The 15,987-nt window shown below is 36.1% G+C and overlaps 1 protein-coding gene across 3 annotated transcripts in view; it reads left to right on the forward strand.

The window, feature by feature from the left end:
• Nucleotides 1-15,205, forward strand: part of gabpb1 (GA binding protein transcription factor subunit beta 1) — a 40,389-nt gene extending 25,184 nt beyond the window's left edge. The window contains exon 9 of one of the 3 annotated variants that reach the window (XM_028823501.2): nt 13,463-15,205. In XM_028823501.2, coding sequence (XP_028679334.1) covers nt 13,463-13,615 — 153 coding nt within the window. In that variant the 3' untranslated portion in view covers nt 13,616-15,205. Of the gene's footprint in view, nt 1-12,660; nt 12,945-13,462 lie in introns of those variants that run through there. The other 2 variants (XM_028823500.2, XM_028823503.2) reach the window with 2 other exon arrangements.
• Nucleotides 15,206-15,987: the final 782 nt, after the last annotated feature.

Raw genomic sequence — 15,987 nt, forward strand, 5'->3', positions numbered from 1 at the left:
TATATTTTTCTAAAGCCATTGTCATGCTATCTCTTGATGCAAAAAAGAGTGAAATGGAGGTATTTGTTTATTGTTTTGATTAAATTAGGGTTTACATTTAGAACAGCCATACTTTAGGACAGAAAATGTTTTTTTTTCACATGTAAAATATAAATTCTAAATATTTTGTCTTTAGAGCAATGTACTAGGCATGGCTGCCCAATGACACTAATGCTATTTGCAACTGTTGTTGAACCTCTCGCCATCCACATTTATAAACAAGCAGATATCTCAGGGATTACAGATCAGGGACTTGAAAAGAAAGTATCTCTTCATATAAATGACCTGGAACTTTATATTACATAACATTCTCAACCTGCTTAAACCAATGCAGGTGTACACGAAGCCAGAGCTAATCTTGGCAGTACTGGGTTGCAAGGCAGGAGTATCATTAACAAGTATATTAGGTGTGTTAAAGGAATTTCATTATCTTTGAATCACAATTACAGTCTTATGAAAAAGTTTGGGAACCCCTCTTAATTCTTTGGATTTTTGTTTCTCATTGTCTGTACTTTCAAAGTAGCAACTTCCTTTTAATATATGACGTGCCTTATGGAAACAGTAGTATTTCAGCAGTGACATTACGTTTATTGGATTAACAGAAAATATGCAATATGCATCATAACAAAATTAGACAGGTACATGAATTTGGTCACCCCAACAAAGATATTACATCAATACTTAGTTGAGCCTACTTTTGCAAATATAACAGCCTCTGGATGGAGATATTTTTGACCATTCTGCCATACAAAATCTCTCCAGTTCAGTTAAATCTGATGGCTGCCAGGCATGGACAGCCTGCTTCAAATCATCCCATAGATTTTCGATGATATTCAAGTCAGGGGACTGTGACTTCCATTCCAGAACATCGTACTTCTCCCTCTGCATGAATGCCCTTGTAAATTTCGAGCTGTGTTTTGGGTCATTGTCTTGTTGGACTATCCAACCCCTGCGTAACTTCAACTTTGTGACTGATGCTTGAACATTATCCTGAAGAATTTGTTGATATTGGGTTGAATTCATCTGACCCTCGACTTTAACAAGGGCCCCAATCCCTGAACTAGCCACGCAGCCCCACAGCATGATGGAGCCTCCACCAAATTTGACAGTAGGTAGCAGGTGTTTTTCTTGGAATGCGGTGTTCTTCTTCTGCCATGCAAAGTGCTTTTTGTTATGACCAAATAACTCCATTTTTGTCTCATCAGTCCAAAGCACTTTGTTCCAAAATGAATCTGGCTTGTCTAAATGAGCATTTACATACAACAAGCGACTCTGTTTGTGGTGTGAGTGCAGAATGGGCTTCTTTCTCCTCACCCTGCCATATAGATGTTTTTTGTGCAAATTGTACTGAATTGTAGAACGATGTACAGATACACCATCTGCAGCAAGATGCTTTTGCAGGTCTTTGGAGGTGATCTGTGGGTTGTCTGTAACCATTCTCACAATCCTGCGCATATGGCGCTCCTGTATTTTTCTTGGCCTGCCAGACCTGCTGGGTTTAACAGCAACTGTGCCTGTGGCCTTCCATTTTCTGATTACACTCCGTACAGTGGAAACTGACAGTTTAAACCTCTGAGATAGCTTTTTGTAGCCTTCCCCTAAACCATGAGACTGAACAATCTTTGTTTTCAGATTTTTTGAGAGTTGCTTTGAGGATCCCATGCTGTCACTCTTCAGAGGAGAGTCAAAGGGAAGCGCAACTTGCAATTGACCACCTTAAATCCCTTTTCTCATGATTGGACACACCTGTCTATATAGTTTGAGGCTTAGTGAGCTAATCCAACCAATTTGGTGTTGCAAGTAATCAGCATTGAGCAGTGACATGCATTCAAATCAGCAAAATTACAATGGTACCCACATTTTTGCACTGCCAGTTTTTCACATTTGATTTAATTTCAAACAACTAAATACTGCTTCACTAAAAATCTTTGTTCGGAAAACACCCCAGTACTCAGATGTTCCCAGGAAATGAAAGACATATCACTATTATCTTTTTTGTTGAAAGTCGAGTCAATTATTATGCAGACTGAGAGGGGTTCCCAGACTTTTTAATATGACTGTATGTAAAAATAAATAAATAAATGTTATTTTTGTAACCTCTTGGAAAGTATTGTGCTAGATATCACTAGATGGCTATCTTTTCACCTTACATTAGGTTGAAAAAATTAATGTAGTAAAAATTTAAATCCTTCCATAATGTTAATGACATTTTTAGGGTACACCTGTATACATCTTTAAAAATTACACACCACTGTAATAACATCTAAGCAAGCCATGGATTGAAAAAAATTGTATTATGAAGATCAAAAGAAGAGTATTCTAAGACTATGGAGGGAAGCAGAGACAGATGTAATTGTGTTGGTTTGGTTAGCTTTGGAAACGAATCCAGTTGAGACTTCTCATTACATGCTTTGCTGTTTGTGCTTTCTATATCTGACTACCATTAAATATAGCACAGATTCTTTGGTTCAGCACTCAGAATACGCTGTGAGAGTATAGGAGACTTGCATAACAATCACTTTTTCCAATGGCCCTTAACTTAATGTTTACATTCTCTGAACATCTACATCTTAAAATTAACTTTCAAACTGCCTATTTCTTATATTATATGCAAATAATGTCAGTCAGTCATTCTCCAACCTGCTATATCCTAACACAGGGTCACGGGGGTCTGCTGGAGCCAATCCCAGCCAGCACAGGGCAAAGCAGGAACCAATCCCAGGCAGGGCACAAACTCACCGCAGGACACACTAAAATACATGTGTATTGAGCCTACGTATAATCTTTTTTAATAACTGATAGAATCTGTTCTTTTTTGCAGTAAAGATATAGCTGGTATTTCTCCACTCTACCCTCTCTTTATAAAAGTTCCTCGTAACAGCATTGGGAAAAGGGTCCTTCTCTCAAAATTTCAGATATAGATGAAATCTCCCATTTCCAAGATATAGTACACTTTTCATCATTCTAATTTCTAATTGGAAAAGCTCCAGTCTGCCCATTATAATGCAGTGGAAAAAGAATATCCTGTTATATCCTCAAAACTCTAAATTGGATTTAGCGAGTTTGACAATAGTTTATTGTTGAACTGATGTTGTTAAACCATGTTTGATGCTCTTCAAGAATGTTATTTTAATCTTAGCTTTTATTCAAAGTAGTATAGGGTTAAACTGGAATTACCTTAAATTAGTATACAGTACAAGCCAGATTGTTAAATTGTCATTTTATATCAGATTCTGCCTGATTTGCTCACCCTCTGACAAGGTCTTTTATTTTCCAGTTATTTAGATCCCCCACTGTGTATTTTTTCCTTTTTATGTAATACTACACCTTAAAATGATATTTTATTTATATATTACTTTTACCCCATGTATTTTGCAGTGATGACCAATAAGTTTTTTATCTCATGTCATTAAGCTAGAATGGTGGTCTGTGGTGACCAATGCTGGGCCATGGCAAGCAATATCAAAAAGTTCATGAAAATAAACATCTGCATTATTTAATCTACATGTTAGGTATCCAGTCAAATGCACTTTTTGCTGAAGTATTGTTAAAGTACTTCCCAGAAAAATTAGTGCCGGGCATAAGCAGGAAGTGCAGTGTTGCATGGATTGGAGTTTTTAAATTTATGATAGTACTCTTGACCTATGAAGGAGGAAGAGGGGCAAGTTAGTTGTTGATTACTTATGTGATTAACTGGTTATTTGGGTGGTTTTAAAAAAAATGCAACATTTGTACAAAAGTGTAAATATTTATTTCAAAAAAGAAAATGAATTATTCCTTTAACAATATTCTCCTTCATAACAATTGAACAAGGTTGCTCTAAAATTACATTTGCCAAGAAACACATAGCAAAAAGCCTTGTTAGTAACTGTAAGATCTAGCTTAACATCTTCAAGTCTATTGTCAAAGAAAGTTGAGGGGTAGATGATAGGGGTAGATGTTAAGCATGAACACAAGTTGTCTTAAGTATACTGCTTGATTTTATCTGCTAGATGACAGCAGAGACCACAGGGTGAACTAACCATGGAACACTTCATGACTGCTTTTTCCTTATAGTACAGCAGTCTTCGCTATCATCAAAGGTAACACTGTACCGACATTTTCAAGATTGTTTATGTCTTGGATTCTGCACTGTCAGGATTTTGAACTGCTGGAGATACAGAAAAAAATGGATTTGAGAGTGGTTGCTGAATTATCCACAAGTGTGAGTGACAGAGAGATGACCATTACTCTGCTGTATTTTCTTTTCAGTTGGTCACAATCACATTTGTACACTTGTGCCTAGTGAGATCATTTTTACAGATCTCAAAATGTGATTTAATGTTTCTGTCAATTAATAAAGTGATGTATATAATATATAACTAGGCAATTAATTAATAACAAAATTCATTCGCAAGTATTTTTTATCACTGATTATTATTGGCAGTATTAATTAATGGTTGCTACCCTATGTTGGTCTGTACATTTTTTTAATTCATCTAGTACATTTAGTATAGGGTAGCACTGGGTCAGAGTAAGTAATATAAAGCACTGTGTCATCTGTATAATTCAATAGCTTTTATTCAATTTTTTCCATTATATTTCAAATGTTTATTTCTTTTAATGTTGATGATTATAACTGACAACTTTAATATTTTTATTTTATTAATTTTCATTGTAATCATTCCATACAAACAGATCAATTTATAACCCGACAAATTTGAAGACTAATCAAACCCCACCCCTGAGAAGGAGAGCTTAGCTAAAGGAAAATTGCTTAAGGCTTTTTAATAAGGCAACATTAAACAAAAGAAAGGGAGAAGTAAATATCTATGTAAATAAGAGATGGAGAAGGGAGTTAAATGCGATAATAGTTATGTCTCTTATTCTAAAATAATATTTATTAAATCCTGCCATGTTTTGAAAAAATTTTGTACAGATCCTCTAACTGAAAATTTGATTTTTTCCAATTTCAAATAATATAAAACATTGGATTCCCACTGACTTATAAGAGGAGAATTAGGATTCTTCCAATTTAACAAAATAAGTCTGCGTGCCAAAAGTGTAGTGAATGCAATCACAGTTTGCTTGTCCTTCTCCAATTCAAGTCCATCTGGAAGAACACCGAACACAGCTGTTAATGGGTTAGGAGGGATTGTGATACCAAGGCTGTCTGAGAGGCACTTAAAAAATGTTGTCCAAAATGATGTTAGTTTGGTGCAGGCCCAAAACATATGACCCAGTGAGGCAGGAGCTTGGTTGCAGCGTTCGCAGGTTGGATCCTGCCCTGGAAACATTTTGGACAGTTTTAAGCGAGACAGATGGGCTCGATATATAATTTTTAGTTGAATAATTCTATGCTTTGCGCATATAGAACTCGAGTGAATTCTCTGCTTTGCTACCTTCCACTCCTTTTCTGATATATTGATTAAGAGATCTTCCCAATGTCCTCTTGGATCTTTGAAAGGTAGGGACTCTAATAAGATTTTATATATTGCGGAAATAGTGTTTGTTTCCTCGAAATTGAGCAGTATTTTTTCCAGCATTGTGGAGGATGCAAGGTGGGGGAAATCGGGCAATTTCTGTTTATCAAAATTTTTAATTTGAAGATAGTAAAAGAAATGTGTAGCTGGGAGGTTGAATTTTGAACGTAATTGTTCAAAAGATGTAAATATGTTGTCTATATAAAGATCTCTGAGCATTTTAATCCCAAAACTTTTCCAAGTATTAAAAACTGGATATACTTGCGAAGGGTGAAAGAGGTGGTTCTCTTGCAGAGGTGCCACTGATAAAAGATTTTCTATCTTAAAATGCTTTCTAATTTGGTTCCATATTCTAAGTGAGTAAAGCACAATTGGGTTATTAGTATATTTGCGATAACTTTCATTTATTGGAGAGCAGAGCAGGGAATATAAAGAAGTACTACAGGATTTTACTTCTATTGCGGACCAAGCCTGTGTATGTTCATTTATTTGTGTCCAGGTTTTTATGGCTTGTATGTTTGCTGCCCAGTAATAAAACTGAAAATTAGGTAAAGCCATGCCACCTTCTGCCTGAGGTCTTTGTAGGGTCGCTCTTCGGATACGTGGGTGTTTTGAGTTCCAAATGAATGAGGTTATTATTGAATCTAACTGTTTAAAAAACGATTTATTGATATATATTGGAATGTTTTGAAATAAAAAGAGAAGTTTAGGAAGGATATTCATCTTAACAATGTTAATTCTTCCGGCTAGAGTGAGATGAAGGGTTGACCATCTATGCAAGTCTTGCTTAATTTTTTCCATACAGACGCCAAAATTTTGTTGATAAAGAGCTTTATGTTTACTTGTGATATTTACCCCATGGTATTTAAACTGATCTGCTATGGTAAAAGGTAGGGTATCTAATCTAATATTATATGCTTGTGAATTCACTGGAAAGAGTATACTTTTATTCAGATTAATTCTAAGACCAGATATCTTTTGAAATTCTGTTAGTGCTGTTAAAACAGTTTTTTCCATTATAATTACCTGAAACTCCATTTGTTTTTTTAAGTAGATGGCAAGGGGCACTGTAGCTTCCTAGCTATAGTACAAAAGTGTAATTCACTAAAATATACTGGGTTCAACCTAAATGTGCATAGCCATAACTAGCCAGATTCAGCTCTGACAAAAGTTTTTTTGTATTTTTTTCTGCATACTAAAACAGAGATAACTCTGAGTCCTCAATTGCAACTGAGATATACAGTATATTAAACTGAAAATGTGTCCACTTTCATGTGTTTAACTTGATTTTGTGAAATAATGACAAAAATATTCATACTAGTGTTTCGTAGAGGGAACTGCTTTATAGAATGAATATTATAGTAGAGGAAAAGAGATATTGATACCTAGAGTGGTTAGCATTTTAGATAGCAGCTTTACCTTTCTATCTTTATTAACATAAATAACATTATTCCATTCCATTTATTTTCCTACGTTGATTATCTAGAGCAGGGTTGTGGGACAGCTGGAGTTTCTCCTAACAAGCACTGGGCAGAAGGCAAGAACAATCCCTGGTCATTGTACCAGCCCATTTCAGAGAGAACACACATACACTATGGCCAGTACAGCAACATCAACCCACCTAACATACGTGTCTTTGGACTGTGGGAAGAAACAGGAGCAGCCAAAATAACCCCACATGGAAGCAGAGGGAACATAACAAATTCCACACAGGGAGCAAATGGGGCATGAACTCTGGTCTCCTTATTTCCAGAAAGCAGGTTTATCATTGTGCCACTGTGCTACCCTGAATAAAATTTATAAACTTAAATTTAAAATAATTCTTTTTTTTTTTTTAATTAAATATTCCGGAATATTCTTTTGGGCCACTCCCTACTGCAGAGATTTCATAGAGTGTTAACAATTCATCTAGCTCATCCTGATTATTCATTCGTTCATTTTCCTGGACCGAGTTACAGGGTTAACAGTGTTGGCAGCAAAGCCTATATGTCCCTTTCCCCAGCCACAGTTGTCAATTCATGTTGTGGGATCCCAAAACGTTTCTAGGCCATTTGGGAGATACAGTTGTCCCAACGGGCCGTTGGTCTCCCCTGTGGTCTGCTCCTTGCTGGTTGTGCCCATAAAACCTCCACAGGGATGTGTCTGAGAGAAATCTGTATCAGAACAACCTCAATAGGCTCCTAAATGACCCTTCACATCAAGGCTTTAACTCTCAGCCTCTAATGGATGTCTGTGCTTCTCACCTTATCTCTAAGGGCTACTAATCACTCTGATTAGTAAATAGCATCCATTTCATCCATCCATTTTCCAACCCGCTGAATCTGAACACAGGGACATGGGGGTCTGCTGGAGCCAATGCCAGTCAACACAGGGCACAAGGCAGGAACCAATCCCGGGCAGGGTGCCAACCCACCGCAGGACACACACAAACAAACACACCAAGTACACACTAGGGCCAATTAGAATCGCCAATCCACCTTACCTGCATGTCTTTGGACTGTGGGAGGAAACCAGAGCGCCCGGAGGAAACTAGTAAATAGCAATATTCAATTAAATAAAAGATATATTTTTTTGATCTTTTAGACCAGGGGTGTCGAACTCCAGTCCTGGAGGGCCACAGTGGCTGCAGGTTTTCATTCAGATTCTTTTCCTAATCAGTGACCGGTTTCCATCCATCCATCCATTTTCCAACCCGCTGAATCCGAACACAGGGTCACGGGGGTCTGCTGGAGCCAATCCCAGCGAACACAGGGCACAAGGCAGGAACCAATCCCCGGCAGGGTGCCAACCCACCGCAGGACACACACACACACAAACAAACACACCCACACACCAAGCACACACTAGGGCCAATGTAGAATCGCCAATCCACCTAACCAGCATGTCTTTGGACTGTGGGAGGAAACCGGAGCACCCGGAGGAAACCCACGCAGACACGGGGAGAACATTCAAACTCCACGCAGGGAGGACCCGGGAAGCGAATCCAGGTCCCCAGGTCTCCCAACTGCGAGGCAGCAGCGCTACCCACTGTGCCACCATGCCGCCCTGACCGGTTTCCACTGCTAATTAAATTTGTTTTCCCTTCATTTTAATAGCCCTGTTTTTAAGGATTTGGCCCTCTGAATTTATTCCTTTCTTCATTAAATGACAGCCAAACAGAATTGAGACATGAAATGAGCCAACAGATGACAAGCTAAACTGGGGCTTCAAACTCCAACCAATTTCACTCCAACCAGTTTCTTAATGACAAGCTGATTCTTGCTGTTAATTAAACTCATTATCTAATTTCATGGCCTGTTGCTGCTCTCATTCTGCCACAGCAGACATTTCCAAAACTGTTGATTTTTCTGTTTTTTCTAAGAACACCATCAAAATGTTTTGGTGACCTGAGAGATCAGCCTTACTGAGACCTTCACTTTTCTTTATTTTCAAATATTGTGTGATGAGCACAATTGAGCTGCTCATGTGGCGGCTTATTTTGTGTCTCACTATTATTTGGCTGCTAATTAAGGAAAAAGAAAATACTAAGGGGTCTGAGTCAAGTTAATTAAAATGAATGCTAAAGAAGTTAATTAGCAGCATAAACGGGTCACTAATTAAGAAGATGGTTAGAATGAAAACCTGCAGCCACTGCAGCCCTCTAGGACTGTAGTTCGACACCCGTATTTTAGACTATGAGATCTTAACAATAATTTGTGCACAATACTGTGATCTAGCAGACTTAATAGATTTTTGGAATTCATCCAAGCTGTTTCTGAAGATCTCACACATAATTTGCAGTTCATTCTTCTTCTGTCAGCTATCTTCTCACCTACAGCTTCTACTGAGAGAGGAAATGTGTGCATTTAACCACAGATAAGCCTTTGAGCTTGGCCTTCTGACCTTAACTGAAGCATAATTATTTAAATTTGCAGTGCAGTGAATGAACTGTCACCCTCCTTAGTATCTAGGTAGGAAGGTGACACTTCCTGGATGAAGGTAAAGGGATCATCGGTGAAGGCATACAGAAAAAACCTGTCAGTCTCTGATCTAATATACTGATATTGGTAGGGTTGAGACTGGTCTTTTAAGTATTCTCTGTGAAACTCAACAGAAGATAAAAATCTAAGAATGATCCGACAATGGAAGTGCAGTGGAATCAGTAATAATGTCACAAATTGTGAAGCCCATTGAGAAAGCCAAGTCTAGTGTGTATTTGTGGACATGGGTAGGGCCAGTCACCACCCATTGCTGTAGGTTAAAAGGAGACCATAAGCTGTGTAAATTGTTTATCTATTGACCTTGCATGAAAGGTTATATGGGTATTAAAATCGCCCAGTGCCAACAAGCTCTCTTTAGTAATTAACAGTGATGATAGTAAGTCAGTGAATTCATTAGTAAAGGCATTGTTTCCCTGATGAAGTCTTTAAGTAATTACACAATTCCAAGAGTATAAGAATGTTATCTTCAACAGCTATTCCTCAAAGGTCTCAAATTGCTCTGTCCGCATTTGATGACATTTAAAACGCACTTTAAAAATCACCACCCTGATCTTAATATGATAGAATACTATAAAAAACTAAAGTTTGAATAAGTTCACAAAAGTCAACAGTGAGCCAGGTTTCAGTAAAAAACTGGAAGTCTGGGCAATATTTTTCAATAAAATAATTTAAGTTTGAAGACTTGTTCAATAATAATACATTTTGGCATCACATTCATTAGTGTTCTTTGTTTGCTTTAAATAACTCGCCTGACTGGAGCAGGGCATGTATAAGTGATCTTAATCTCAAAGAGTACTCAAGAATAATGCATATCATGAATAACTGTAGAGCGATCATATTATGTATGGGCCAATATGCCATGAAAAGATAAAAAATAAAATCAGTACTATGAATAAACAAGCAGAAGCAGCAATTTGGCAGTGGCCTATCAACAAAACATACTGCTGCTATCTTGCTAATCTTGCCGAAAGTCTATTTATGTGCATACAGTAACGAATGGTTGAGTTTGGTAGGTATTGATGTATAATGCATAGTATTGTACTTCACACTTGCATAGTTTGATTTAAAAAATAAAACTTTTCAAAAAAGTGTAAACAATATATGCTCTTTTTTTTCTTAAATGGTTGTAAATCACATTTGGCTTTTTATGATTTGCAAGTGTTAAATGTTAGTGGTGCTTGGAGAAAATTAGTCTTTAAGCTGGAGTTATTTGGTTGTGAGCAGTTATGAAAGATGATAGGGGGTATTTCATTTTGATTCAAAAGATGGAGAAAGGGAAACACTGTAGCAGTGTAAAAAGTGAATAGAAACCCCTTTTGTGTTTTACTATTCAAGTCAGACATATAAATGTAACATACATTTTTTGACAGATAAAACTTACATATAGCAAGCCATGTTACTTGTCAAAGACAGGTAATAGTCAATTATTTCTAACCTGCTTAGTCTTGAACAGATACGTTACGGTGGTGCTGGAGACCATCCCAGCTTGCAAAGGGCGCATGGCAGGAACAAACCCTGAACAGGGCAGCAGTCCATTGCAGGGTGAACACATACACTTATACACACCCTAACCACACACTAGGGTCAATTTGGTATCTCCAGTCCACCTACCTGCATGTCTTTGGACATTGGAAGGAAACACATGCAGACATGAGGAGAACATGAAACTTCACGCAGGGAAGACCTGGGATGTGAATCCCTGTTTACTTACTGCGAGGCTGCAGTGCTACCATTGCACTGCAGTGCCACCCGACACGTAATAGAATAAGTTAAAAAAAATGTGATATCTCCTGCCCTATGTGTACCATCAGCATCCCTCCTACACATGTATTCGGTATTTTCATGTGTCTGAACCTCTCTTGCCCAGTGTTCCCTCTGTCGAGTGTATTCCTGTAAATCCTTCTTCTTACACACTCATTATTTTCAGGACACCTTTCTTGATTCCTCTTTGCATTAATACTTCCTGTCTTTGAAGGCAACTCTCAGAGTCCCTCCTATGCCTTTTCTCCTCCTTGTGTATCTAACTTCCTCTTTCGATTGCGTCACCAAAACCAAACTGCCCAATCGGATTGCTTTGAGGGACACATCACACACATACACAGACATTAGTGTTGTATTATATTGTAGATAATAATAACATAATATTTTATATAATATATACTTTATATAAATTGATATAATTTTGTATTTACCAGTATATAGTATAAATTCTCAGACAGAGGAAACTGAGCTCAAAAAATAGATGGAGTAGTAGATATTTCCTTTTTTGGAGATACTCTTCTGTGATTAAAATACAGTTTATAAAGTAATAGATTCATGCAATAAAGAATTGAATTAAATTTTCATGTTGTAACTTGGTTATATTACATTTTATATCATTATATTATATGAAATCTCATTCAGGTACTCAAATTGTAAGAATTTCATTTTTCCATGAGTAAAGTATTTTTGAGCCTCATCAGATACTTGCATTTGTATTTTCCATTATAGATTTCCTTCATGATTATCTTAATTTTTGGATGATATACTACTACTAATCCAAATGATTAATTCTTCGAACAGTTTGTTTTTAAAAAATTTTTGTAGATTAAAGTTAAAATGCTATTATAAAGTAATGCCTTTTAAAGTTTGTTTTAATTCTACCTCTCTTTTTAACATTCTCTTTTTTTTGTAAACTGAGATTCAGAGCTCACTTCTTTATGTTTTGGTATGAAACATAAAACTAGAGTTTGGTAATATTCAAGATTTATTCTAACTATCTTATTATTGTTACCATTTTTTTAAGTATATTTGGCTGACACCAAGGCTGCTTGCAAACTTGGAATACTTTACAGTTGTTTACATCATTTTTTTTTTTTTTTTTTTACGATTGAAGAACAGGTAGGTTAGATGACTCCCTCAGTGGTCAGAGCTGGAGTTTAAGCTGGCAATCTTGTTTTAAAATAAAATGTCCCATCTCCTAGACCACACTGTCTTATGCAGTAGAAGTGTTTACTGTTTATAACACAGGTTGTCAATAGGCATCAACTTTTTTTATTTATAATTTTGTAAAAAAAAAAATATATATATATCTCAATGAAATATATACAGAGATCACAAAAAAGAACAGGCTCCTTGAACTATGAACTGTAAAGTTACATTCTGCCTTGTATATGTAATTAATCATCTTGTCATTTTAGGTTCAGTGAGAACACCCCAGGTAATCTAGTGGATACAGACATTAAATATGAGGAGAAAGAAAGATAACTAGAAGAATGGAAATAAGACAAGATATACAGCAGGAAGCATGGCAGAAGAGAGAGAAAGCCAGACAAACATGACAAAATTACGTTAGAGACTTTTGTAAAATATATTTTTTATATATTTTTACATTTTTTTATTATTAAAAACACACAAATTCTTTGTGTTATTTAAGAAAAATACAAATCTTCTGTAATATTACCAATAAAATGCATCTTCTAAATATTTTTTCTCATTTGCTTATTTCTGGAATTTTATTGATGACAAGGAAGAAAATAGAGCAATGCAGTGACTTTCTAATGCTAGAACCTAGGTATTTTATACATATATATTGCACACACAAATACTGGTCACATAACAATGAAGAATATATGCAACTAAAGAATATATATGTATCTTTACAGTGTTGCCACTTAACCTTACAAATGAGTCTTTGGGATATGGGACCAAAAGCACACTCTCCACACAGGAAAAATCTGGAAGCAGAATTTGCCATGCATTGATGTTTTGCAATACTAGCAAAGCAAGAAATCACTATAGAAATTAGATGGGGAGTGGAAATTAAACGGGAACAAGTAATGAAATTACAGTAGGCACACTGTAACTAATTTTTTTACCTATTCCAGCTAGCCACAGTATTTATTAGTAAATCTGTTAATTTTTTTGTTGCATACTTTCCAATATAAATGTTTCATCAGAAGTGTTTTTGTTTACCTCTTTTTTTCCCTTCTACAACTCAAGGAGAAGGAAGCGTTACAGAAACAACTGGAAGAGGCGAATCGAGAGGCACAGAAGTACAGACAGCAGCTGCTAAAGAAAGAGCAAGAGGCTGAAGCATACAGACAAAAACTGGAGGCTATCACTCGCCATCACAGCAGTAAAAAAGCTGTATGATCTGATCGAATGTACAAGATTGGACCAATGAGCCTGATATTTTTGGAGGCTGTGAAGTTCATAAGTATACAAAGAGAAAAGAACACTTGAAGAAAGCAGACATTCATTGTATCTATGAAGGGTATGAGGATTTTACTTGCTCATGAAGTATTATTTCCTCCAATATGAATGAGAAGTCACAGTGCATGCTGGGCACAGCCAACAGGATGTGGTGCTATGGTGGAGTGATGTAAATCCTTTCAGTGAAATTAGAGGCCATGATGCCACAAGAGAGACATATTATGGTGTAAAAAGGCAATATGCACTGTGCATATTAATTTGATTACAATGTTATTAGTTTTTAATTATTGTGAATTTTGTTAGAGGAAGTTGGGGTTGCCAGCTATTACAGTTTTTGTTCTCTTTTCTTCTTCACACTACATTGAAATCCAGATTCAGCATCTGACTTGTTTCCTGAATATTTTTGAAGGGCCAAAAAAGCTAAATATTCAGACAGTAAATTTTGTACTGTCATCTGTGATGCATACTGTAAAACCTTTCATAAATGGAAATACTTGTATAAAGAAGAGAAACACAAGCAGAATTTCACTTTCAGCTAGAGCAGTCGTCTTCATCTTTATAAAACCCTCTTACCCATGATTTAGTTTTAAATTAGAATGGGGAGCTTCTGCTTTTTATATATGTGTATATTGTGTCTATTTTCTTGACTTCCAAAGCCTTAGAATGAAGGATTCACATTCTTGGGACTGCTTGTGTATTTTGCATTCTGTTACCTTGGATATGAGAGCTGGAAAACATTTTCTTTTATTTAATCACTTTAAAAGAGACACTTTAAAATGTTAAACATATATGTTGTAAATACATAATGTTATTAGAGCTGAACCTGGGGTTGGTAAACATTAATTTGTTTTCCATTTACTTTATTAAGTTCTAAGTGGGTGAAAAAAACTTTAATACTCCATTTAGTTATTTTACACCCCACATCATGGACATTTGTATACTGAAAACCTTTAGTTTCATTTTGTAGCATTTTTATAACATGAATTGTTTGTTACTCTGCACTAAAGATAAAACCATTTGGCTTGTTGGATTTTGAAGAAAGTAAATGTTACATCATTTAACAAAAAGAAGGGGTTTTGCCAAGTAAAATGGCCTGCAAGTCCAATGCATTTACAGTTAAAGTATACCTGACTTTCATTATAAATTTTAGTTAAAAAATCCAATGTAGAAGGAGCCTTTTGTAGAAAGGAACATTCTTTGTACATTTTATTTTTGATCCTAATTTGCACATTACAGTTCTGCCATGCTGTTTCATCATAAAGAAGCACTTTCAGAGAGGGAAAAAAACATGTGAGTGTTGGTTTCTTTCACTTTGATCTCCTTCACTAAATCTTACAGGGTCAGCATTACTTCATTTGTAAATCCACTGGAATTACTGGCTGTTCACTACTCCATGTTACAAGAAAATATGAGATAGGGATGTGTAGCCAAGAAATGACTTTAACAGCTTTTGAGATGTTACTCTTTTTCATTATATTGACCAATAAATTTTTATTGTATTGTTTAAAAGAAATCTCATTCATTGATTACTGGTTTTACTTTAATTTTTCAACTTTTGGAATTGTGTAGTGTATGGCATATGGTATAGTGAGCCAAATTATCATTTAGAGTTATCTTTAAATGATTTAAATATATGTTGAAATACTTGAATATATCTCAAAATTGTGTTTTTCAGAACACAGTTTCACTTTCAGATATGTTTAGATGAGTTATAGATATATTGCCTACACACTGTAGCGGAGCAGGCACAGTTCCAAAATAGTTGGGGTGTCAACAAGGCAAACCCTGTTTAATTCAAAGAATAAAGAACTTAACATGTGCACAGTGGCACTACAATAAAGAAACTGCCAGTAGCCTCTTATTGCCCTCTGGTGGCATTCCTAGGAAAGGCTGCTCTGGTATCGTTCCCGACAGGTGGGCTTTTGGCTTCAAATGTGACACCACCTTCTAGGGACGTCTCCCTTTTAGATGGAAGGGATGGAGTATCTCTGGCTTCGTTGAATATCAATGCTGTGGGGTGAAAAAGGAGACAAGACTGTTGGCAGCAGTGCTCTCTGTACCTCATGGAAGGCAATCCTAAGGCGTGCATGCATGACAACACTGAAAGATATCTTTACACCATTGAAGTTGACATGAAAAATAAATATCTTTAAAGAAATTACATAGAAATTTATATTGACTATATAAAGTAATTCACCCCCTGGGAGGTTTTCACATTTTATTATTCTACAACATTGAATTGCAGTGGATTTAATTTGGCTTTTTTGACATTGATAAATGGGTTAATGTGAAAGTGAAAATAGATCTCTCTG

Source organism: Erpetoichthys calabaricus, chromosome 17, assembly GCF_900747795.2.
Source record: "Erpetoichthys calabaricus chromosome 17, fErpCal1.3, whole genome shotgun sequence".
Classification (NCBI taxonomy): Eukaryota; Metazoa; Chordata; class Cladistia; order Polypteriformes; family Polypteridae; genus Erpetoichthys; species Erpetoichthys calabaricus.